The sequence below is a fragment of the Lynx rufus genome, unplaced genomic scaffold (assembly GCF_022079265.1).
Source record: "Lynx rufus isolate CCGP_SWC_20201006 ecotype Redwood Valley unplaced genomic scaffold, mLynRuf1.p SCAF_5, whole genome shotgun sequence".
Classification (NCBI taxonomy): domain Eukaryota; kingdom Metazoa; phylum Chordata; class Mammalia; order Carnivora; family Felidae; genus Lynx; species Lynx rufus.
The window spans coordinates 34,994,104-35,020,563 of NW_025814867.1; the positions used below are offsets into that span (position 1 = coordinate 34,994,104).

The 26,460-nt window shown below is 41.0% G+C and overlaps 1 protein-coding gene and 1 pseudogene across 2 annotated transcripts in view; both read right to left on the reverse strand.

Annotated features, from left to right (window-relative positions):
* LOC124526439 (retinol-binding protein 2) overlaps window positions 1-26,460 on the reverse strand; it is a 67,321-nt gene that overhangs the window by 15,904 nt on the left and 24,957 nt on the right. Inside the window, exon 2 of one of the 2 annotated variants that reach the window (XM_047099434.1) lies at window positions 6,810-6,933. The exons of the other annotated variant lie outside the window; for it this stretch is intronic. Within the exon in view, the coding sequence (XP_046955390.1) occupies window positions 6,810-6,882 (73 nt within the window). The 5' untranslated portion in view covers window positions 6,883-6,933. The remainder of the gene's footprint in view (window positions 1-6,809; window positions 6,934-26,460) is intronic. 2 annotated transcript variants of the gene reach the window in all.
* Window positions 7,451-24,282, reverse strand: LOC124526489 (protein farnesyltransferase/geranylgeranyltransferase type-1 subunit alpha-like; annotated as a pseudogene).

Sequence of the window (26,460 nt, forward strand, 5' to 3'; positions counted from 1 at the left end):
TAGATTCGTGATATTTCTAATCAAAAGGAAAGGTTCAACTGCAGCTGTAGAATACACACGCACACACACAGATTATAAAAACACTTCCTCTTTGTACTTTGCAGAGAAAATTATTTTCCTGATATGGTATTTTAACATCAGGGTTATCAAGTATGTTTTATCTGCTTTTCTGGATTAAAGGTATCTTCGAGCCTGATTTATAGCCAGGTGAAATGAATTTCTATCTCAGAGGAAAAGGTCCAAAGGCAAGCTATTTCTGAATAATATATGTGGCTTGTAGCTCCTGCAGAAGAAAACAACACTGAAGTGACTTTATTAAAGCATACTTTCCATAACTGCATTTTGAACAATGCAAGCCATAAAGTTGAAATATGAGTATTCTACTCACCATTAAAATGCTTTGTAATATGCTTGCGCAAAAAGCTAAAGTTGCGGGCTAAAAGGGCAGGCACTCTTTGTAAATTAAAGAGAGAGATGCACACATATTCATCATATGAAATCTGAGACCCATTTCAAGGGCAGCTTCGATGGGCTTCAAACCTGGACTTCATTCTCAGATCATCAGCCCTCTCAGGCAACTGTGGGGAGAAGGGTGCAAGAGCAGTCTTCTCCACATCTTCATACCATTTCGTCCTCCAGATAACACATTTAGAGAGAAAGTGAGCTGCCCCCCTGTCTGCCTCTTCCTTTCTCTCATGGGCATCTCCAAATATGTTTAAAACCTTTTGTAGCCAGCAGAGGCAGGCTGGAGACCTTGGGATGCCTCCCTGCTCCCCCGGCACGAGTTTACCTCCCCACCCATAATCTAGTACTCACTACTTGGTTGGGGGCAGGGTGGAGGTGCTGCCATTACAACCTAGAGGAGAAGGGGCTCTCACTCTCCTAGGGGAAGATGCTAGGAAGAGGCTGAGCTTATCTTCACTGGGGCTTTTCTGCCCCCAGCACTCTCTCTGTTTAAAAGTCCAACCAGTCTTTGCTTCAAGTAAAGGCTTTGGCAAGGTGTATAACTTCTTTGACTTAGGACCACCAGCAGAAATCCAAATTTTGTGAAATTAACTCCTTGGGTCATCAGACATTTTTTTCTTTCTCTCTCTCCCTCTCCCTCTCCCTTTGCCTCTCCCTCATTTGTTAATTAATTTCTACCCAGGGACTCTGAGTAACCCAGTGTTTCTGAGCGTTCTGACTACCAGTGAGCTCCTCCTCTGCTATCCACATGCTTAGTACTTGTACCTAGAATAGTGCCATGGAAAGAGCTTGAGAGATGGAAGCAAGCAGACTGGGCTCTTGTCTGAGCAACATCATTTCCCAACCACAGATGACCCTGGGGAGGTCCTTTCACTTCCCTGGGCTTTGGATTCCTCATTCCATGAAATGGAAAACATTCCTTCCATCTTGATCCCTGACTATACCCTGAGCTCTAGATCTTGCGTCAATATGCCAATTTTAATACTCCAGCTGGATGTGTAACGGGCATGTGAAATCAAAATATGCAAAACAGAACCCTCAGCACATTCCGCCCTGCCCAGTACCCCTTACCAAACTCATGCCTCCCCCATGTCTTCTCTATTTCAGCCTATGGGATCAGCATCTTCCCAATTGTTCATCCCTAAGCCTGGGGCCATCTTCATTTCCCCCATATCCTCTGGTTTCACATTCCCCTAAAAGCCCTGTTGGCTTTATCTCCAAACTGTATGTTGAACCTGTTCTCTCTTCTCCAGACCCCTGGGCACTACTAGCCCAAGCCACCATTACTTCTTGCCTGAACAACACAGTGGCCTCCTAGGATGGGGCTCCCTACTTCTAGTCTTGCCTTCCAGTGATTCATTCTCTACACTGTAGCCACAGTGATCCTTAAAGAATATAAATAAAGTAGATTGTCCTCCACCACAATGTCTAAACTTCTCTTTGTTTGCCACTTCCCAACACATCAACCTTTGTGTTTCTTGAACACACCCAGAACCTCTGCACCTGCTGTCTTCTGTACCCGGGACGCTGCTTCTCGGCATTCGAGCCTTGGCTCACCTGTCAGCTCCTCAAACAGCCTTCTCTGACCACCCATCACTGTTCACCCAACAAGTCCTTTTTGTTTTCTTTAAAGCACTTACCTACTTTATTTATTTTCTCTCACGGCCACTAGTGTGTACACTCCTCAGGTGAGAGGGATTTGTCACCTCATTTACCACCATGTTACCAGCGCATAGGACATTTCTTGGCATGTCATAGGTGCTCAATGCATTTGTTGCAACTGAATAAATTACATGAAATAATATATATAAATTTCTAGAATGGTGCTCATCATGGCATGTGCTCATCTCTGATGGTAGACTGTGGCTCTTAAACTGTTAGGACAGGATTTGGAACATTGTGGGTATTCAGGAAACCTTTCCTGGCAGAGACAACTCAGGTGAGGGCTGCTCGACTTCAGCCTTTAAGCTTACCTCCTTTCTGATTGAATTTTCCAGAGACACACTAGGACTTTTTGCAGTAGCCTCTCCTCTTTTAAATCTGTGCATATTAATTTAAACGAAAAGATGGTCTTCATAGGAGATGGGCCCCACCTTCTTTCCCAAGTAAAGAGGAGAACTGGATTTTCCCCAATATTTACAAGTGGTGAACTAAATATTTCCTAGATGTCTAAATTGAACATTAACTGAGCAGTTTTAGGATACAAACCTTCCATTATATGTCCACATCTTTGCTGATTTACATGATGGTTCACTGAGTTACATTAAGGTGTTTCATTTTCCAGGCTCCTTCCCTGCCCTGTCACCACCCAGTAACCAAATCTAGTCTATTTCTCACTCTGGACATCCCCCTGTCTACCTTCTTGGCACTGCTCTTACCATCTTCCCAGGGCCATTGCAACAACCTCTTCAGTTCTCTGACAGTTCTGCAGATCTATTCACCCCTGGTTGTCGGGGTGAGCATGGGTGCTTTTTCTCTCTTCTGCAGACAATTCTTCTCCTTGTAGGATGAAGTCCACATGTGGTGGCACACCCCATTCAAGATCTGACCTGTTACCTTTCTGACTCTGTTCAATCCCCTCCTTGCACTTCACCCTCTAGCAATACAACTTTTTCTGTTCCCTCTGCCCACACCACATTCTTACTGGCCTGCCCTTTGCACATACCCGCAGAACAATGCCTGACTACATTTCTGTGTGGAGCCATTCTCTCCTCCCTTCAAAACCCCACCCAGGACTTAGGAAGCCTTCAGTGACATTGTCTAGTAGCTCCACTCACCACCCACACACACATCTTGCTGTGGGCTCAAGGGATGGAATCACCTACTGTCTCATGGATGATAGATTGCATTTTTTTAAATGGCTGCAACAGTACCTCTCAACCTACAAGCTATTCTTGCCATGTGGCTTTAACATTCCTCCCACTGAGAGACGGGTCTGTGTACTCTTCCCTTGGAGGTAGGTGGGCTCATGACTACTTCAACCAATAGAATACAATGGAAGTGATGCTCTATGATTTCTGAGCCTGGATCATAAGAGGCCATTCAGCTTTCACTTCCTCTCTCTTTGGATACAGCAAGCATGCTGTGAGGAGACTCAGGCCACATGGGAACACCACGTGTAGATATTGACAGCCCAGCTGAAGCCTCAGCTGCCAGCCAGTACCTACTGCCAGGCACAGAAGTGGGGAAGCCTTTGAGATGGCTCCAGCTTCAGTTATTGTCCACATGCAACGGAATGAAAGCCCCCTAGCAAGAACCTAGCAGGTAAACCTGGTCAGCCCCCAGTACCATGAGAGACAATAATAAAATTACTGTAGTTGTTTCAAGCCACTATATTTGGGGGTGATTTGTCACACTGCAGCAGAAAACAGGAACACCGTTTGTGCACGGCTATAACTCGGCTGACTATGTAAGTTTGAGCTCCTTGAGAGCAGAGACTGGGTTTGGTTCTGCCTTAGATGGCACAGTCTCTGGCCTCCATGGCTAATGTCTGAACTGTGGTAGAAAAGTCAAGTGATTCCCCATGTCTGTGAGGAATTCCCCAAGGCCTCACTCCTTGGTAGTTAACAGACCTCCGCCAGCATTCTCTCACAATGCTGGAACTTCATTTTTAGATAAGCCTTCCTCAGGCTCTCCTTTAAATTAAAGACCACTCCCCCCATTCCCTGATCCCCTGATCCAGGCTGCAGGGGGACCTCAGAAAGCTACAAACCCCTTAGGGTGCAAGAGTTTACCAGCTGCTTTCCTTGCTGTCAAGAAAGTCTAAGACCTCAAGAAACACCAGGTGCCTAAGAAGGCAGGAGAGGAGGTACCATTGACCCTTGGCACTCAGTCTCTGAACACTTAGTAACTTTGATGATTTGGGATAAAACCAAAGGTTATTGTGACATGTGATGCTGCTGAAGCTGGCAGCTGAGTCATGTGGGAAGGCTGATGTGTAGAGTGAGTCGCTGGCTAGTGACAAAGCCAGGTTGCCACCCAGACCCACTTCTCAACAGGAATCTCTCTTTCCCTACTGAGCCAGCCACCAGTCCCCCAGAGAAAGCCACCTCCTTGGTGGGAGGGATTAGAATCTAAGAAAGTGATGGTTCTTTAGTAGGAAATAGAGTTATACTTAGTGATATTTCCATATCAGGAGATTTGCAGAGATCTCCACATATGTTCTTCCCAAATGCCAAGTGTTTGAATGCTCAGAAGGGCAAGTTTCCTGACTTGTCAATGTTGGGAAAGCAACCCCTGTTCCGCAGGGTAGGTGTGAGGGAATTGTACAGGTCTGCTGGGTTGCCTGTAGCAGATTAAATTGTGGGGGCAGCCCCACTCAGTTGCTTCCAGGGGATGGTAATAGTGGTGTTTACTTCTCACCTGAAGCCTAGAGAGGGGGCATCAGGGACCAGTCTGCACAACTGAAAACTGAACTGAGACTCAGTTTTATACCTGAAGTAACATAGGACTTTATTATTTAAGAAAACACAGCAAAGGACACAAAATTGCTTTCTGATTATATTCCCTGAGTCTGGCTTGTTCAGCACAGGCTGAGAGCTTGAAACTGCCAAACAGCCCGTGGATAGTACTATTATTCCTACCTGGCAGATGACGAAACTAGTTCTGGAAGGTTAAAAAATTGGTCAAAGTCAGAGAACAAACCTTATGTGGGCTGGCCCCTCTGGTGTGGTTTCCTCACCTGCATGATCTTGTTCAGAATTACACTTCTGAGCTAAGCTCCAGACCATCTTCCCATGTGTAGAATCAGTCTTCCATTTCTTTTTTTTTAATTTAAAACAATTTTTTAGGTTTATTTATTTATTTTGAGAAAGAGTGAAATGGGGAGGAGCAGAGAGAGAGGGAGAGAATCCCAAGCAGGGTCTACACTGTCAGCACAGAGCCTGATGTGCCTCAAACTCACTAACTGTGAGGTCATGACTTGAACTGAAACCAATAGTTGGACACTTAAACAACTGAGCCATCTAGGCACCCCTCAATCTTCCATTTCTATTGTCTCTTCAGGACACTAACCTCAGTACAACAGGTGTGGAGCTCTGGAAGGAAGATTTGTGCCTCCCTCCTCCTCCCCCAAGTATTTGAGGTAAAATTCTGACAGCCAAGAGGGAAAAGAAAGCTATTCTGTATTGGAAACACGTCTAAAGTACATGAAGAAAGTTCCAATCTCTATACATCACACAATATGTCAGCTCTCCTTGTTCACTGACAGAGTAGAAATGTTCCTCAATGGAGTATCAATTGATTAAGTGTCCAACTTCAGCTCAGGTCATGATCTTACAGTCTGTGAGTTCGAGCCCCACATTGGGCTCTGTGCTAAAGGCTCAGAGCCTGGAGCTGCTTCAGATTCTGTGTCTCCCTCCCTCTCTGCCCTTCCCTGTGCTTGTGCTCTGTCTGTCTCTCTCTCAAAAATAAATAAATGTTAAAAAAAAAGAAATGTTCATCAAACTAGAAGTTAATTGCACAGAAAATTCCACAATTCCCATTCTTGGTGAGACTTCCCATCTTCATATCCAGATTATTGGACCTCTGACCCCATGTGCAGCCTTAGCAGTGGGGAAATTCCAACCTGGAGCTCCTTATGTGGAAAGTTCTAAAGCTGGAAAAGGTGATGAGGAGGCTGTTGCAGGCTGTTGCCTGAAATAAGCACAGGCAGCCAAAGCTCCCTGCCCAGCGCCTGGCCCATGGCAGCTGCCCCACATAGTGAGCTCCTCCTTCAGGTGTTATATGATTTCTGTCAGCCCACGAGAGATCCCACAAGAGAGTCAACTCAGGACACACATTGATCAAGCTTTTGGCCTGGAGTCCAGTTCAAAAGCCAGGTAAGCAGTGAGTTGTTTGACCTGTATGCCAAAAGCCACTCCTAGCCTTCTGTGGGTCTCATGTTCTCTAGAATAACAAATTTAGCCACTCCTTGTCTGCTTCCCCACCACAAGCCTGCCACAAGAGCAATGCAGGGTCATTCATGGATAATATCAGGTCTAACTGGCTATCTAATAGATGGCGATCCAAAGCGGGAGAGCTACTGTATTTATCTTGTCAAGTTTGATTTTACTCCATGTGTGCATGTATGTGTGTATGTGTACCCCACATTCATGTATCTTTTCTGTGTGCCAGGTATTATTTTGAGGACATTCCAGACATAATCTCATTTATTATTATTCCCAATTTACAGATGAGGAATCTGAGTTTCAGAAATTTCTATGACATACCTATTATTACATACCTAGCAAATAAGGAGCAAGGTTTACATACAGATCTGTTGAACTCCATAACGGCCCCTGGGAGGGCCAGACTAAAGTTCTCCCAAAGTGACCCCCCCCTTCCATCCCTGTCCTCTCCCTTACCTAGGGCTTTCATGTAGCCTTCAAAGTTGTCATTACTCTCCATCTCCCAGGTTCCATTCTGGTCCCTTGTCATGGTGATAGCTTCTGGTTTAGTGTGGGTGAATGTTGAATGTCAAGGAGTAGGCTGCAGGGAGAACATGTTGAAATGAGCTACTTTTATAGCCTAGTGACTAGGTTTATGGCTTTGAGATAACAGGTTCAAAGATCGTAAGCACAACCAAAAAAACCTTTCCTTTCCTTTGCAAAGTTCAGCAGGACTATGAGCAACCCACGCTCAAAGTCCAATGTGGCCACCTGGGTGCCCCAGTGACCTGTACCATATGCAGGGGTCCAGAGAAGCCCATTTTTGGAAGCCCAAGAGAGCTCTTGGACCCAAACTAAACACTGTCTGGCATTTGAGGAAAACAAATATTCAGTGTCCACCCCACACTGGGCAGTGCCCAATGTACTAAAAGCAAGCCAGACAAGGAGGGAGGCCAGATGGAAGGCAGAGGGGCAGTGGGACTCTGCTTTAAGCCATCAGGAGCAAGCTGAAGATCACCTTGACCAAAATAGGGGGCATAGCTGGCATTTGGACAAGGACTCTTAGTTTGGGCTATTTCCCAGATTGGCTGTCCCCAGGGGTGAGAAAATGGGTCGGTTTACTGTTCTGATGCATAGTTCTGAGATGAGGCCTGAACAGGAGCTGCTATACTGTGAAAAACAGAAGAAGCAGGTAGATAAGTAGCACCAGACTTCATTATTTGGTGTCCAGTCAGAAGCTTCTATAAGCTGATCACTTAGCCTTCTAGGTTGGAACAGTAGGTATTCCCCTAAAGGTTAAGATTCAAGGACCTCTATGTGACCCCTCCTACCTCCAACTGAGTCTCCTATAGGCCTCCTTTGAAAGAAAATAATTAAAAGCTGACCTGGTATGGGAGAGAGTTGGGGGCAAAAATGAGGTTGCTAATTTCAATAAGCCAGAGATTTTAATTTTAATGGGTGGGTGGAGGCATTCACCCTGTATCAGGTGGGAAGTTGAAACTAAAATGTTTGCATGAAACCAAAACACTGAACAGACTACTCTGTCACTGAGAATGTGAAATAGTCAAAATATTCCCAGAGACAGTAAGAAAGTGTGTCTATTTAGCCTGGGATCTATGTGAGTGAAAAAGAAGTTCTATCCTGCTTTGCCTCTGGTTTAGGGTTTGAGCTTATGCTTTCTGCTAGCCAATGTATTAAATAAATGGAGTCCTGGAGCTTGCAAAACTTATAGGCTGCAAGAATTTAATGTAAAAACTGTCTGGAGGGATATATCTTCAAACCAGGCCAACCAGAATTCCCTGTGATAAAGTCAGCCAACTGTGAGCTCATCCAAAATTGTTAAACACATATGAAAATCCACCAAAAAAGCACACATCAGCAGAAATATACAGTCAAATTAGACTTCTAAGACCTCAGGTAATACAAATGGCCAGTTACAAACTATAAAATAAGTATTTTATAATGAGAAAAAAATTAAAAGCACTTAAAAACATGAAAATGGATAAAAAGACATTTAAAAATATATTGAAAAATAACCAGAGAGTAGTTATAGAAATTAAAAAATGAAGTCATTAAAATATGAAAGGTAATAGGTGGGTTAAATAGCTGATTAAACACAGCTGGAGAGAGAATTAGTAAACTGGATGATAGAGTTGAGGAAGTTCCCAGAATGTTTGTAACATAGAATGCACTGGTGGAAACTTAGAGCATCAAAATAAAAATGAAATTCTAAAATCTTCCAGAGAAAACAAAACAACCATATAGATTACCTATAAATAAACAATATAATAATCATCTTGATATCAGACTTCTCAACAACTTTGATGGAAGACAACAATAGAACAGTATTTTGCAGTGATAAGGGGAAATACTTTTGACTAAGAATTCTAAATGCAGTCAACTTCATTAAAATATCAGGGTTTTTTTTTTTTTTCAACGTTTATTTATTTTTTTGGGACAGAGAGAGACAGAGCATGAACGGGGGAGGGGCAGAGAGAGAGGGAGACACAGAATCGGAAACAGGCTCCAGGCTCCGAGCCATCAGCCCAGAGCCTGACGCGGGGCTCGAACTCGCGGACCGCGAGATCGTGACCTGGCTGAAGTCGGACGCTTAACCGACTGCGCCACCCAGGCGCCCCTAAAATATCAGGGTTTTAAAACTAAAATTATTTCAGACATTATAGCCCCAAACTGGAATCAACCCAAACATTCATTGACAAATTAATGGATAAACAAATTGTGGTATATTCACACAATAGAATCCTACTCAAGAGTAAAAAGGAAAAATCTCCTGATACACTTAATGATGTGAATGAATCTCATAGGTATTATGCTGAGGGAAAGAAACTTGACACAAATGGTCATATACTGCATAGTTTCACTCATAAGAAACTCCAGAAAAAGGATCTAATCTACAGTGAAAGAAAATAGATCAGTGATTTGGTGAGTACAAGAAGAGAAGGTGGGGATAGGAAAGGACACAAGGGAAATTTCTTGGCGAGGTAAGATGGAAATGTCTATAATTCATATGGTGGCTGTATGACAATTGCTAAAACTAAAACTCTGCAATTTGTATCTGTTCCTTTCTATCGTATATAAATTAAACTTTAACTTAAAAATGAATAAAACAGGGGTGCCTGGGTGGCTCAGTTGGTTGAGCGCCTGACTTCGGCTCAGGTCATGATCTCGTGGTCTCTGAGTTCAAGCCCCGCGTCGGTTTCTGTGCTGACAGCTCAGAGCCTGGAGCTTCCTTCAGATTCTGTGTCTCCTTCTCTCTCTGCCCCCACCCCTCCACTCTCTGTCTCTATCTCTCTGTCTCTGTCTCTCTCAAAAATAAATAAACATTAAAAAAAATTTTTTTTAATGAATAAAACCATTTTTACTCATGGGCGCCTGGGTGGCTGAGTTGGTTAAGCATCTGACTCTTGATTTTGGCTCAGCTCATGATCTCAGGGTTTGTGGGTTTGAGCCATGCCTTGGGCTCTGTGGCTGATAAGGTGGAGCCTGTTTGGGATTCTCTCTTCTTCTTTCTCTGCCCCTCCTCCTGCTTACATGCTCTCTCTCTGTATCATAATAAACAAATAAGCTTTAAAAAAACCATAAAAAACATTTTCATTCATGCATTCATTCATGATTATTTTTGCAAAAAAGATTTAGTAGCATCTCAAACTAAAATCCCATATTATCCCCACATGGGAAATTAGCTGATTGATGTGTGTGCTAAGGAGGCTATAATTATTGATTGACTAGATGGTTTTAAGAAATATAAGTTTAAATATTATCTGAGGGGTGCCTGGGTGGCTCTGTTGGTTAAGCAACTGACTCTTGGTTTCGGCTCGGGTTATAATCCCACAGTTCTCGTAAACCATAAGATCAAGGCCTGTGTTGGGCTCTGCACTGATAGCAGGGAGACTGCTTGGGATTCTCTCTCTCCCTCTCTCTCTGCCCCTCCCCATGCTTGTGCACTCTCTCCTTCAAAATAAATAAATAAACATTACAAAATATTAGCTGGGGACACCTGGGTGGCTCAGTTAGTTAAGCGTCCAACTCTTGGTTTCAGCACAGGTCATGAACTCATAATTTGTGAGCCCTGTGTCGGACTTTGCACTGGCAGTGTGGAGCCTGCTTGAGATTCTCTCTCTCCCTCTCTCTGTGTCTCTCATGCTCCTAGCCCACTCATGCTGTCTCTGTCTCTTTCAAAATAAATAAATAAACTTAAAAAAATATTATCTGAAAAACTTAGGAGAAACCTCTAAAGAAGTGGTTCTCAAGCCCTACCAAGGGTCAGATTTATTTGTAATCTCATCCCGTGGGCACACAGAGATAACAGCTACATCTATGCAACTAACTGTGAAAATGACCTGAACTCTGGCAGAATAGACTTTCCACTTAATCTTAGGTTGAAAGTCATGTTGAAAGGGGTAGGAAAGGTAGAGAAATAATTGGGAACCTAGCTCCCCCAGTGAGACTAACTACAAGTGGGAAGGACATCACAGACATAGAGAAGTGAGAGGGTCAGACCCCATACCAGGCACCACTGGCCCTGGGTACCTGCATTGGGAAGATGAGTCCCTGTAACATCTGGCTTTGAAATCCAGCAGGGCTTAACTTGAGGATCTTTAAAAATCACTGGGGGTTAACTCCAAGAACTTTAAAAATCAGTGTACTTAACTCTGGGAGAATTGGAGGGTGATAGGAAACTGAGTCCTTGCCATTAAAAAGCCAGCATAATAAACAACTCAGCTCAAGACACAGCACAAATAAAGCAGTTTGAAAATTACCTGTGTTAGACATGAAGGAGATTTATTGACTAATCTTAAAATGTGTGCTGGTGAGGCAGGGAATTTTAGGAGATATCTCCAGGAAGAAAAGAATTTCTCTTCTTCTCCTCCAGTCTAGATGGCCTGATGTTTGTGGGAGCTAGAGCTAATACTCTCCATCTACCCTGTTAGCCTGTGAGCCCTGCCCCTGTGTTTCCCTGCAGAGCCCACCATGCCCAACCTGCTAGCTTCTTCAGGTATGCCTCCAAAACAGCTCCTGTCCTTTGAGACTCTGTAGGCAACCGTGGCCAGGACTGGTGCCACTCCAAAGTGACTCCTGCCCTGGGGAGGGAGGAAGATAATTCTACACACCAGCATTGCAGTTGTAGCAGATGGGCCTCTTACCTGACTGTCCAGAGAGCAAGCCCTGCCCTTTGTATGCCTGCAGCTGTGGCAGAGAGGCTAAGTGCAAACAGCTAATCTGACTGCCAGCCCCACCCACCAACAAGACCTCAGCGACCTCAGACAGGACTCTCAACAGGGACCAAACCCTGCCCAGTATGCCCACAGCAGGCAAAGCAGGTCATTGAAGCCAGTTGGGCTGAAGGCAATTACAGTTTAGTCTCAAGAGGAGGATGCATGCAGCCCACGCAGGGGATACTCCTGAAGTGCCTGGTTCTGGTGACCAGAGAGGATTGCACTATATGGCACCACAAGACCCCTACTTCACAAGGCCACAACTTTCAAGACCAGGAGATGGAGCTGACCTACCTAATACATAGAAACAAACACAGAGAGACAAAATGAGTTGACAGAGGAATATCTCCCAAATGAAAAAATCAGACAAAGTCACAGTAAAAGAACTAAATGAAACATCTTAAGCAATATTCCTAATAAAGAATTCAAAGTAATAGTCATAAGGATATGCACTAGACTTAACAGAAAAGTGGATGGGCACAATAAGAACTTCAACAAAGAGAAAATATAAAAAATAACAAATCAGAGCTGAAGAATTCAATAATTGAAATTTTAAAAATACAGTGGAAACAATTAACAGATGATTAGAGGACACAAAGGAATGGGTCAGTGATCTGGAAAACAGGATAATAAAAAGTAACCAAGGTGAACAGGAAAAAATAATAATAAAGAATGAGAATAGATTAAGGGACCAGCAATATCATCAAATGTAATAATATTCACATTAGAGCCATCCCAGAAGGAGGTGAGAAACAGAAAGGGGCAGAAAACTTATTTGAAGAAATAACCAGTGAAACCTTCCATAATATGGGGGAAGGAAACAGGCATCTTGGGCACAGAAGCACAGACAGGCCCTAACAAGATGAACCCAAGGAGGTCCGCACCAGACACACAATAATTTTAAAAAGTAAAAATGACAAAAAGTAGTAATAAGCAGAGAATTTTAAAAGCAGAAACAGATGGTACAAAAACAGACACAGACAAATGGAATAGAATAGAGAACCCAGAATTGGACCCACACATATATGGCCAAGTAATCTTTGACAAAGCAGGAAAGAGTATCCAATGGAAAAAAGACAGTCTTTTTAGCAAACGGTCCTGGGAGAACTGGACAGCGACATGCAGAAGAATGAACCTAGACCACTTTCTTACACCATACACAAAAATAAACTCAAAATGGATGAAAGACCTAAATATCAGACAGGAAACCATCAAAACTCTAGAGGAGAAATCAGGCAACAATCTCTTTGACTTCAGCCGCAGCAATTTCTTGCTTGACACATCTCCAAAAGCAAGGGAATTTAAAGCAAAAATGAACTATTGGGACTTCATCAAGATAAAAGGCTTCTGCACTGCAAAGGAAACAATCACAAAACTAAAAGGCAACTGACAGAATGGGAGAAGATATTTTCAAATGGCATATTGGATAAAAGGCTAGTATCCAAAATCTATAAAGAAATCACCAAACTCAACACTGAAAAAACAAATAATCCAGTGAAGAAATGGGCAGAAGACAGGAATAGACACTTTTTCAAAGAAGACATTCAAATGGCCAACAGACACATGAAAATATTCTCTACATCACTCACCATCAGAGAAATACAAATCAAAACCACACTCAGATACCACCTCACAATGGTCAGAGTGGCTAAAATGAACAACTCAGGAAACAACAGATGTTGGCAAGGATGTAGAGAGATGGGAATCCTCTTGCACTGTTGGTGGGAATGCAAACTGGTGCAGCCACTCTGGAAAACAGTGTAGAGGTTCCTCAAAAAATTAAAAATAGAACTACCCTATGACCCAGCAATAGCTCTACTAGGAATTTATCCAAAGGATATAGGAGTGCTGATTCATAGGAGCACATGCACCCCAATAGCAGTACTTTCAACAATAGCCAAATTATGGAAAGAGCCTAACTGTCCATCAACTGATGAATGGATAAAGATGTGGTTTATATATACAATGGGATACTACCTGGCAATGAGAAAGAATGAAATCGTGCCATTTGCAGCAATGTGGATGGAACTAGAAGGTATTACCCTGAGTGAAATAAGTCAGTCGGAGAATGACAGAAATCATGTTTTCACTCATATATGGATCTTGAGAAACAACATAATACCATGGGGGAAGGGAAGGGGAAAAATATAGTTACAAACATAGAGGGTGGGAGGTAAATCATAAGAGACTCTTAAATACAGAAAACAAACTGAGGGTTGATGCAGGGGGAGTGGGAGAGAGGGGAAAATGGGTGATGGGCACTGAGGAGGGCACTTGTTGGGATGAGCACTGGGTGTTGTATGTAAGCGATGGACCATAGGAATCTACCCCAAAACCAAGAGCACACTTTACACACTGTATGTTAGCCAATTTGACAATAAATTATATTAAAAAAAATAGTAATGAAAGCTGTGAGGATTAAACAAAGAAAAAAAAGCAGCAAGAGAAAAGAAAATAGTTATATACAAAGAAAATCCTATGAGGCTATAAGCTAATTTTTCAGCAGAAACTTTATAGGCCAGAAGGGAGTGGCATGATATATTCAAAGTACCAAAAAGTAAAAAACCTACAACCAAGAATATTCTACCCACTAACATTATCATTCAGAATAGAAGAGGAGATACAGTTTCCCAGACAAACAAAAGTTAAAGGAGTTCATGAACACTAAGCCATCCTTAAAAAAAAAATGGTAAAGGGAATTCTTTAAGTGGAAAAAGAGGAGACCATAACTGGAAGTAAGAAAATTATGAAAGGAAAAAATTTCACTGGTAAAAGCAAGCATGTAGTAAAGATAGTAGATTAATCACTTATAAAGTCATATGAAGGTTAAAACATTAAACTAGTAAAAATCAATTATATCTATAAAAATTAGTCAAGTGATACAAAAAAATTAAGATGTAAAATATGACATTGTACACATAAAACATGGTGAGGGGAGTAAAATTTTAGTGCTTTTAGAATGTATTTAAACTTAAGCGACAAACTTAATATAGACTGCTATATACATAAGATGTTATATACGAAACTGATGGTAATCACAAATCTGAAACCTATAGTAGATACAAAAAATAAATAAATAAAAAGAAGGGGAATCCAAGCATAACACTAAAGAAAGTCATCAGACAACAAAGGAAAAGACTAAGAGAAGAAAGAAGAAACAGAAGAACTACAAAATCAACCAGAAAACAATTAACAAAATGGCAATAAGTATATACTTACCAATAATTACGTTGAATGGGGGCACCTGGGTGGTTCAGTTGGTTAAGTGTCTGACTCTTGATTTCAGCTCTGGTCATGATCTCATGGTTTTTGAGATCGAGCCCTGAGCTGGGCTCCACACCGACAGCATGGAGCCTGCTGGGGATTCTCTCTCTCCCGCTCTCTCTGCCCCTCCCCACCCTCATACATGTGTATACACATGTATGCTCTCTCTCTCTCTCTCTCTCTCTCTCAAAATAAATAAATAAATAAATAAATAAATAAACTTAAAAAAATTTCCTTAAATATAAATGAACCAAATGCTCCAATCAAAAGACATAGGGTGACTGAATGGATAAAAAAGTAATACCCATTTATATGCTGTCTACAAGAGACTCACTTCAGATCTTAAGCCACATACAGATTCAAAGTGAAGGGATGGAAAAACATATACCATGCAAATCAAAGTGAGAAAAAAAAAAAGCCAGGATAGCAATACTTAGGTCAAATCAAGTAGACATTTTTTTTTTCCTGAAAAGAGGTGGCTATTAATGTTTATGGATATTAACATAGAAATCCATGCCAATTCAGAAAACCCTCGTTCTCACAACAGCTTTTTGTATGCTAAAAGAGCAGTTTCAACTGGGGATGGTTTTGCCCCACAGGGGACATTTGTCAATGTCTGGGGATGTTTTTGTTTGTTACAGCCAAAGGCCAGGACTGCTGCTCAACATCCTACAATCTATAGAGGACAGCCCCTTACAACAAAGACTTACCCTGCTCCAAACCCTGCAATGATAACATGGTCAGTGGAGACTATTATCTAAAGGGCACCAGAATTTAATGAGATAGTTTTAAAATAAAGCTTCTGAGATACTATGAAATCTGATTTCTTCTCAATCTGTAGTAGCAACAATATTTCAAGAAACGTAAGACACTACAAAGTAGAGATATATTACAGTATCTGTAAATTTGTCATTATACAGTTCATCTAAGTATTCTGTCCTATTAGTTCCATGAGGGCAGGATCAAGGGCAGTCTTGATCTTTGCTGTATCTCCAATGCCTGAGACATGATAGACACACAAATGTTGTTTTAATGAGTAAAGAAGTGAAGCATATTACTAACTGGACTTCTCTCTCCAATACAGCATGATCTTTGTAGCCAGTGGTGTCAGATGTGAAGTATCTTTGATTCCAGACAGAGTTGTTTCTCACATCCTCTTTAAGAAGTTGGTCCACTCACTGTAGCACCTGAGTGGCTCAGTCGGTTGTGTCAGGCTTCAGCTCAGGTCATGATCTCACCATTCATGAGTTTGAGTCCCACATCGGACTCTGTGCTGACAGTGCAGAGCCTGCTTAGGTTTCTCTCTCTCTCTCCATCTCTCTCTGTCCCACCCATGCACGTTCATTCTCTCTCTCTCTCTCTCAAAATAAATAAATAAATAAATAAATAAACAAACAAACAAACAAACAAACTTAAAAAAAAAAGTTGGTCCACATGCTGCAGCTCATTATCCCAAAATTTAAATTCCAGAATAACCCATTGTTGATGTTGCCAGGGATGATAATTCCTTTGCATCCAATTAAGAATATCAGCAATAAGCTCAAGCTCCTGAGATGGATCTTTTAGCTAGTCCGCTAGTACTCTCCTATAATGCCAAACTTGATAGTTTTCCAGATGTTCCTCAATTATTGCAGTGATATAGTACATTTTTCATGTAGATCTTTTTGAAGTGACTTTAAGAGAACTCTCCAAAAATGCCATACTGTATAATTGGCTGCATTTGACTCAATAACACCTCTCGTTAGTTTAAAAGCTCATTCACTTCTTTCATCATATCGCAGAATAAGCCCAAAATAATCATAAACATTTCTAAATTATTTGTTACAAATGATCTAGACCACTGTATTGGGGCCATAATTCTGTGGCACTAGATGTATATTTGCCCAATCTTTTTTTTAAATGTTTATTTATTTGAGAGAGAGAGAGAGAGAGACAGAGACAGAGACAGAGTGTGGGTGGGGGAAGAGCAGAGAGAGAAGGAGACACAGAATCTGAAGCAGCCTCCAGGCTCCAAGCTGTCGGCACAGAGCCCGACGTGGGGCTTGAACTCACAAATCATGAGATCATGACTTGAGCCGAAGTCGGACACTTAACCAACTGAGCCACCCAGGCACCCCTATATCTGCCCATTCTGCTCTCTTCATGTACAGGACATAAGTGGGTGAGTCCAGGCTGAGGAACCCATTGTCCATAGGGGACACCACCACTTCTCTGGGTTCAGCCACTATCGTTTCTTCCTGCAGACCAAGTAGACTTTAAAGCAAAGACTGTAGAAGAGGAAAAGAAGGGCATGACATAATGAAAAGGAATCAATCCAACAATAGGATATAACAATTGTAAATAGCTATGCACGCAACACTGGAGGATCTAAATACATAAAGCAAATATTAACAGACATAAAGGAAGAGATTGACAGTAATACAATAATAGTAGAGAACTTTGACATTCCATTTACATCAATGGATAGATCATCTGGACAGAAAATCAGCAAGGAAATAGTGGCTTCAAATGACACATTAGACCAGCTCGACCTACAGATATATTCAGAACATTCCATCAAAAAACATCAGAATACAAATTATTTTCAAGGTCGCATGGAACATTCTCCAGGATAGATCATATGTTAGGCAACAAAAGAGGTCCTTATTAGGATTGAAATCATATCAAGCATCTTTTCTGACCCCACTGGTATAAAACTAGAAAAAACTTATAAGAAAAAAACACAAACACATGGAGGCTAAAAAATATGTTCTCAAACAACCAATGAGTGAAAAAGGAAACTAAAAAAATTCATGGAGACATGAAAATGAAAACACAATAGTTCCAAATCTTTGGGAAACAGCAATAGCAGTTCTAAGAGAAAAGCATATAGCAATACAGGTCTACCTCAAAAACCAGGAAAAATGTCAAACAACCTAAAGGAATAGAAAAATAACAAATAAAATCCAAAGCTAATAGAAGGAAGGAAATCATAAAGATGAGAACAAAAATAAATGAAATACTGAAAAAAGCAAGTGAAAAGATCAATGAAATCAAGAGCTGGTTCTTTGAAATGATAAACATAATTGATAAGTCTTTTCCAGACCCATCAAGAAAAAAGAAAGGAGTCAAATAAAATCAGAACAGAAGGAGGAGAAATAACAACCACAGAAATACAAACAATTATAAAAGAATAGTATGAAAAATTATGTCAACAAATTGGACAACCTGGAATAAATGGATACAGTCCTAGAAATGTACAATCTTTGAACAGATTGCTAACAATGAAATTGAATCAATAATAAAGGAAAAACTCCCAATAAACAAAAGTCTAGGACCAGATGGCTTCACAGTTGAATTCTAACAAAGCATTTAAAAAGAATACCTATTCTTCTCAAGCTATTCTAAAAAATAGAAAAGAAAGGAAAACTTTCAAATTTCTACAAGGCCAGCATTACCTGATGCAAAAACCGAAGATATTACTATAAAGAAAACTATAGGCCAATATCTCTTATGGACATAGATGCACAAAATCTCAACAAAATATTAGCAAACCAAATGCAACAATACATTAGGAAAATCATTCACCATATCAAATGAGACTTATTCTAGGGATGCAAAGGTGGTTCAGTATCTACAAATCAGTATCTACATATCATTTTAACAAGAGGAACTATAAAAAAAAAATACGACCACTTCAATGGATGCAGAAAAAACATTTGACAAAATACAACATCTATTTATGATAAAAAGTCTCAACAAAGTGGGTTTAGAGAGAACATACTTCAACATAATAAAGTCAACATATAAAAAATCCACAGCTAACAACATACTCAATGGTGAAAAACTGAAAGCCTTTCCTCCAAGATGAGGATCAAGACAAAGATGTCCACTCTCACTACTTTTATTCAACATAGTATTAGAAGTCCTAGCCACAGCAATTAGACAACACAAAGAAATAAAAGGCATCTAAATTGGTAGAGAAGAAGTAAAAATGTCACTATTTGTAGATGACATGATACTACATATGGAAAACCCTAAAGACTCCATCAAAAACTATTAGAACTGATAGATGAATTCAGTAAAGTTGCAGAATACAAAGTTAACATACAGGAATCGGTTGCATTTCTATACACTAATAACAAAACAATAGAAATAGAAATTAAGAAAATAATCCTATTTACAGCTGCACCAAAAAAAAAAATACATTTAACAAAGGAGGTGAAAGACCCATACTCTGAAAACGATAAGACACTGATGAAAGAACCGAAAGACAACACATAAGAAATGGAAAACTATAACATGCTCATGACTGGAAGAATTAATAATGCTATAATGTCCACACTACCTAAAGCAATCTACAGGTTCAATGCAATCCCTATCAAAATACCAAGAACATTTTTTGCAACACTAGAACAAATAATACTAAAATTTTTATGGAACCACAAAAGACTCCAAATAACCAACGTAATCTTGAGAAAGAAAAACAAAGGTGGAAGTAACACAATCCCAGATTTCAATATATACTACAAACTTCGGTAATTAATACCGTATGGTATTGGCACAAAAACAGACATATAGATCAATGGAACAGAATAGACAGTAATAAGCCTATGCCTATCTGATCAAATAATCTATAACCCAGGGAGCAAGAATACACAATGGGGAAAAGACAGTCTCTTCAATAAAGGGTACTGGGAAAACTGGACAGCTACATGCGAAAGAATGAAACTGGACAACTTCCTTATACCATACAAAAAAATAAACTCAAAATGGATTAAAGACCTAAATGTGAGACCTGAAGCCATAAAACTCCTAGAAGAAAACAGGGGTATTAATATCTCAGACATTGGCCTTAGCAACATTTTCTAGGTATGTTTCCTTAGGCAAAGGAAACAAAAACAAAAATCAACTATCAGGACTATACCAAAATAAAAAGCTTCTTCACAGTCAAGGAAACCATCAACAAAGTGAAAAGTCAACCTACTAAATGGGAGAAGATATTTACAAATTATATACCTGATTAAGGGATTAATATCCAAAATATATAGAGAACTTATATAAATCAACATCAAAAAACCCCCAAATAATCCAATTGAAAATGGGCAGAGGACTCAAATAGACGCTTTTCCATAGAAGATGTACAATGCAAAAGAATGAAACTGGACAACTTTCTTACACTATACAAAAAAAAAAACAACTCAAAATGGATTAACACCTTAATGTGAGACCTGAAGCCATAAAACTCCTGGAAGAAAACAGGGGTATTAATATCTTGAACAGACACATGTACCCACAGACACCTAAAGAAATGCTCAACATCTCTAATCATCAGGGAAATGCAAACCAAAATCACAGTGAGATATCACCTCACATCAGTCAGAATGGCTAGTATTAAAAGGGCAAGAAATAAAAGTGTAGGTGAGGATGTGGAGAAAAAGGAACCCTCGTGCACTGTTGGTGGGAATGTCAATTGATACGAGCACTAGCGAAAACTAGAGGTTTCTCAAAAAATTAAAAATAAAAATACCATATGATCCATTAATTCTACTACTGGTTATTTATCTTCCTCTCAAAACGAAAACACTAACTTGAAAATATATATGCACCCCTGTGTTTACTTCAGTACTGTTTACAACAACCAAGATACAGAAGCAGCCCAAGTATCTACTGATAGATAAGCAAATAAAGAAGATATATATATATATATATATATATATATATCACACATACACTGAAGTATTACTCAGCAATAAAAAAGAATAAGAACTTGCCATCTGTGACATGAATGGACTTGGAGGGTATTATGTTAAATGAAATAAGTCAGACAAAGACAAACATCATATCATTTATATCTAGAATCTAAAAAAACAAAGCAAAGGAACAAACAAACAAAAAAACAGACTCTTAAATACAGAGAACAAACTGATGGTTGCCAGAGGGGAGGTGGCTGAAGGGTAGATGGGTGAAATAGATACAGGGTATTAAGAGGTATAAACTTCCAGTTATAAAATAAGTAAGTGAAGGAGCTGAAGACCACAGCATAGGGAAATAGTCAATAATTTTGTGATAACAGTATATGGTCATAGATGGTAACTACACTTATCATGGTGAGCACTTTGTAATGTATTCAGTTGTTGAACACAACATGTTAAACACATGAAACTAATGTAACACTGTATGTTCATTATACTTTCATTGAAAAAAGAATAAAAGATATCAGTGTGGAAACACACACATACACACACGCACACAGATTGTGGGGCACTAGCCCTGGAATTTCTGATTTACTGGATCTGGGGTAGGGCCCAGGAAGTTACATTTCTATGAAATTCCCAGATGGTGCTGATGCTGCTGGTATAGGACTATGATTTAAAGACCATGGGGGAGGGGAAAGGAAAAATAAAAAGTTACAGAGAAGGAGGGAGGAAAAAGATAAGAGACTCTTGGATTCTGAGAACAAACTGAGGGTTGATAGGGTGTGGGGGAGAGGGGAAAGTGGGTGATGGGCATTGAGGAGCACACTCGTTGGGATGAGCACTGGGTGTTGTATGGAAACCAGTTTGTCAATAAATTGTATTTAAAAAAACAACGAACATTGCTAGAGAGTAATAGAAATGGAAGAGGAAAACAGTGGAGAGGAAAAATAAAATCTTTTAAAAAGTTTTGGGGTTGGCCACACCAAGTTTTGAATCCAGGTTTCACCCCTTCCTAGCAGTGGGATACCAACACACTTACCTTTTTTGAGTGTCAGAATCATGTGTCTCAGGGTCATTGTAGCAATTAAAGGAAGTGATACACATAAAGGTCTTAGCAGCGTCCTGGCACCCAGCATGCGTTTATTCTGAGGTGGTAACTATGGTATGGGGGTGGAGATCAAGCTCCTAGAAAGGATTTGGCTTGTGATAAGTCCTCAACAAAATACAGCTTCACCATGCTCTTTGTTCTCAGATCTGTGTTTGTAGAGGATGGTGTGGTGGTAGTGGGGATACTGGGGGAAGAAAGTAAGAGACAGTGGATGAAGGAAAGCAATTGCCACTCAACAATTCAGCCAGTATTATTGCCTACACCTTCCATCCCAGGAGGACCAACTAACTTAAAATTAGCAGAACCCCAATTTCAAAAGTTCTACCCTAGGACCCCTTAACTCTCCATTCATACTAACAAAACACACACCCAGATGTTTCATTTTCTCTGTTGCCTGGGCATCTCCACTTCTGAATTTATTAACCTCTCTGTAGAATCCCTTAGGTGAGTCTTAAGCCTGCGGGAACTCATCAGTTGTAACCCAGTCTTTCTAAATTGCAAGAACCTTTCTGGAGAGCACACGAGAAAGTGAAGATGTGGGTCTCTCAAGAAGCTTGGGTCTAAGATAAATCAGTCAGCTAAGAGCAAGCACAGCAGATTTCCAGGCATTTACCTGCAGTTCTCAGGAGCATCTGGCTGCCAGCATCTGGGCTCTTCACTGGCTCCAGTTAAGCAAGGCAGCCTTTAGAGCCCAGGCCTGCCCAGCTCCACCCTCTTTCCTCCTGAGGCAAGAAAGCAGGTCCTACCAGGGAAAAGGCATCAGCTGAATGCTTACTCAGCTTCTCCTCAGGGCCCACTCCTTCCCCTCCCTTTGTTGAATGCCCTTGCAACTTGTCTGTCTGGCCTGTGTTTGTTATAGGAACTAGACAAGACCAGATTTGTCTTCACCAGAGACCCCGAGAGGGAGGGGACCTCGAGTTCCTTCAGCCACTACACAGAGCTGCGTCTTGCTTTAGTTTTTATGTAAATTGTTCCCCTTCTCCACTTTTGTGTCCAGAAGGCAGGCCAGGAGAACAGGAGATCACAAACACTCATTCTTCCCAGGGCCACAGGGATCAAATTGCTTTAGCTCAGGGAGGAGCCCACTTGCAACCCACTCTTCCTTCCCACCTTGCCCTACACTTTTACCAGCAGTTGGGAGGATGTGGGGAACTAGCAAGGGTGAGTCACTCCTGACCACCTCTTCCCAAGGGAGCTGTCCCTGCCTTTCTTCCAAGGATTCTTGGAATGCCCTTGGCAATCCTGACAGATGGAAACTGCTTCCTGCTGAAATTTTCTGCCACCAGAACTAAGGAATTTCTGGCTTTTCTCAGATTAGGGAACATCTGTTTATTTACTATCTCTTTCTCCCTGAGATTAGAGGATTATTTACTGTCTCTCTGTTTTGCTTACTGCCATATCCCCGGTGACTAGCACATTGTAGATGAGGAATAAACAAATATTTGTAGAGTGAAGACTGCTGGTCTTGAGTGTAAATGGGGAGGGTATTTCTCAGGCAGAAGCCCCAATTTTCTGCATTCTTTGTGAAGGAAAGACAGAAGGATTTTGACTATGAATGATGCTATAAGCTACCAGCAATCTTTCTTTTTAAGAACCTCAAATTAAATGAAAACATTGGTGATTTAATCAATTAGATATTGGTCCATATTCTTTTGCACCGTTTGTCAAATGCCATTTGATGTGTTAAAATCAATGAAGATGTGCCCATTCAAAACCTTTTATTATACAGTGTTTTGTTTCCAATAAGTGGTTTAACCCATGATTAGAATAGCAATCATGATCTTTTGTTGAGTGTGCCAAGCACTTGTCCTGGCTTGTTTCATTTAACTCTCTCAGCTGCCCTTCAAGAGAGAGAATGTCACTGAAGTCCCACTATGAGGTTGATGAAGATGAGGTTCAGAGAGGTTATGTACCTTCCAAGGGTCACACCGCTAGTAAGAAGATTGTGGATTTGAACCCAGACACTCTTTTATCTGACCGGTAAGGCCTTGTTTTCTAGTTGAAGAAAATAATATATACTTATTAAGGCGGTGTTGAGAATTAAATTGTGTAATGTTTGCAAATAGCTTAGTGCAGTGGTTCTCCAACTTTGGCCCTATCAGAATTACCCCAATGTAGTTGGTGAAAATACAGAGGGTAGGCCTTATGCTACTTTAATGATCCTGGGCATGCCTTATTAGCTCCCCAGGTGATTCTGATACCTGCCAAAGTGCAAGAAGCATTAATGTAGCACATTTTATGCACTAAACATGGGAGAGCTACAAAACAAACAAGCAAAAACAAAATTCCCATGAAGCCCAGGTATAACAAGAGAGCTGAGGGCGGCCAAAGATGTTGGACCACAGAAAGCATCAGTCTTTTATGGTCCCTTCAGTGCCCTGCATTCCACGAGTGCTGCCCTCTGGACTTGGGAGAGCCAGGCCTCAGGAACAGGTATTAGTAATGGTCATTGCATGGCTGCCCGCATGCCCACAGTGACCTCAAGGCAGCCACTAGGGGCATGTCGTTCTCTTTGGGGCAATGTAGGTGAGGAGTACCTGATCGTGGTGCCCTTCACCGGCCTGATAGGTTGCCAACCTCAGCCGTGTGTTTGAGTCAGATTCAATGTTTTCCAAGTGGACACTCCTATGAGGCTGCTGGGGCCAGGCAAGTCTGTTCCCCATGCTGTGAGATGTGGGACCTCAAGCCCAGAGCCCTCACCGGGGCCCTGAGTAAATGATTGGTGCTAATCAGGTATGAGCCTTTAGATTTGTCTTCACCAGAGTCCTCAGGAGGAAGGAGACCTGGTAGTTCCTTCAGCTATCAGGCAGTACTGGGCCTTGCTTTAGTTTTTATGCAAATTGTGCCCCTTCCCCACTTTTGCACCCAGAAGGCAGGCCAGGAGAACAAGAGGTCATAAATCTTCATCCCTCCTAGGGCCACAGGGATCAAATGGCTCAGGGCTAAGATGGGGTCCATTTGCAATCCTTGGGTCTCCCCACCCTTTTCCACCCTCTAACCAATAGTTAGGAGGAGGTAGGGCACTGGCAGCAGTCACTCTAGACCACCTCTTCTCAAGTGGGCTATCCCTGCTCCTCCTCCAAGAATCCCTGGACTGCCTTTGGTAATCCCACTAGATGGAAACTGTTTCCCACTGACCTTTCCTTCCATCAGATGTAAGGAATATCTGACATTTCCATTTAATATATCTAAGAAATATTTCCAAATCAGCACATATGATCTACTTTGTTCTTATTTATCTCTAACATATTCACCTGGCTTGAAATTCAAGCATGAAAAAATATACAGTGAAAAGTCCTGCTGTTGGTTCAGTTCCTGCTGCTGCTATTGCTAAGCAAGAAACCATTTTTATTAATTTCTTGTGTACCTTTCCAGAGTTTCTTTCCATATATAAAATCAGATACAAAGACATTTCCCACTTCTTGCCTTTTTATCCAAAAAGGAGAATCCGACAAACTTTGATCCATATTTTTCTTTTGCTTCTCTTAGCAAATTTTCATATTAATACACAGAGAGCTTTCTTATTCTTTTTGACTGCTGTATAGTATCCAACTCCTTACAAGTACCATAATTAATTTAGTCAGTCCTGACTGGAAGGTCATTTGGGTTGTTTCCTGTCATTTGTAATTACAGACTGCAATTCTGATCCATCTTGTGCATATGTTTTTCTACACATTACAGAAAATGTTTTTAATAGGTTGTCCCAGCGTATGAGGGTTCTGTTTCATCACATTCTTGGCAACTGTGTATTAACAAGTAATTTAAAAAAAAAATTTTTTTTTTAACGTTTATTTATTTTTGAGACACAGAGAGACAGAGCATGAACAGGGGAGGGGCAGAGAGAGAGGGAGACACAGAATTCGAAACAGGCTCCAGGCTCTGAGCTGTCAGCACAGAGCCCAACGCGGGGCTCGAACTCACGGACCGCGAGATCGTGACCTGGCTGAAGTCGGACGCCTAACCGACTGCACCACCCAGGCGCCCCAACAAGTAATTTTTTAGAAATCTTTGTCAATCAGATAGGTTTCTAAAAATGTATTCTGTTGTTTTAAAATGAATTTATTCTATTATAATTGAGCATGTTTTCAAATACTTGTGGACATTTTTTTTCTGTGAGCTGCTTTTTCATGTCCCTTGTTCATTTGAAATTGGGTTGTTAGACTTTTGACTGATTTAAAGAGCTTTTTATTTTTTTTAAATTTTTTTTTTCAACGTTTTTATTTATTTTTGGGACAGAGAGAGACAGAGCATGAACGGGGGAGGGGCAGAGAGAGAGGGAGACACAGAATCGGAAACAGGCTCCAGGCTCCGAGCCATCCACCCAGAGCCTGACGCGGGGCTCGAACTCACGGACCGCGAGATCGTGACCTGGCTGAAGTCGGACGCTTAACCGACTGCGCCACCCAGGCGCCCCTAAAGAGCTTTTTATAAACGTTCATGGAACCACAAAAGACCCCAAACAGTCAAAGCAATCTTGAGAAAGAAGAACAAAGTTTCAGGTAACACAATCCCAGATTCCAAGATACACTACAAAGTTGCAGTAAACAAAACAGTAGGGTTTGGCATTAAAATCAGACACATATATCAATGGAACAGAGCAGACAGTCCAGAAATAAATCCACACCTATAAGGTCAATTAATCTATAACAAAGGAGGCAAGGATATACAATGGGGAAAAGACAGTCTCTTCGATAAAGGGTGCTGGAAAAACTGGACAGCTACATACAAAAGAATGAAACTGAACAACTTTCATATACTATACATGAAAATAAACTCAAAATGGATTAAAAACCTAAATGTGAGGCCTGAAATCATAAGACCCCTAGAAGAAAACAGAAGTA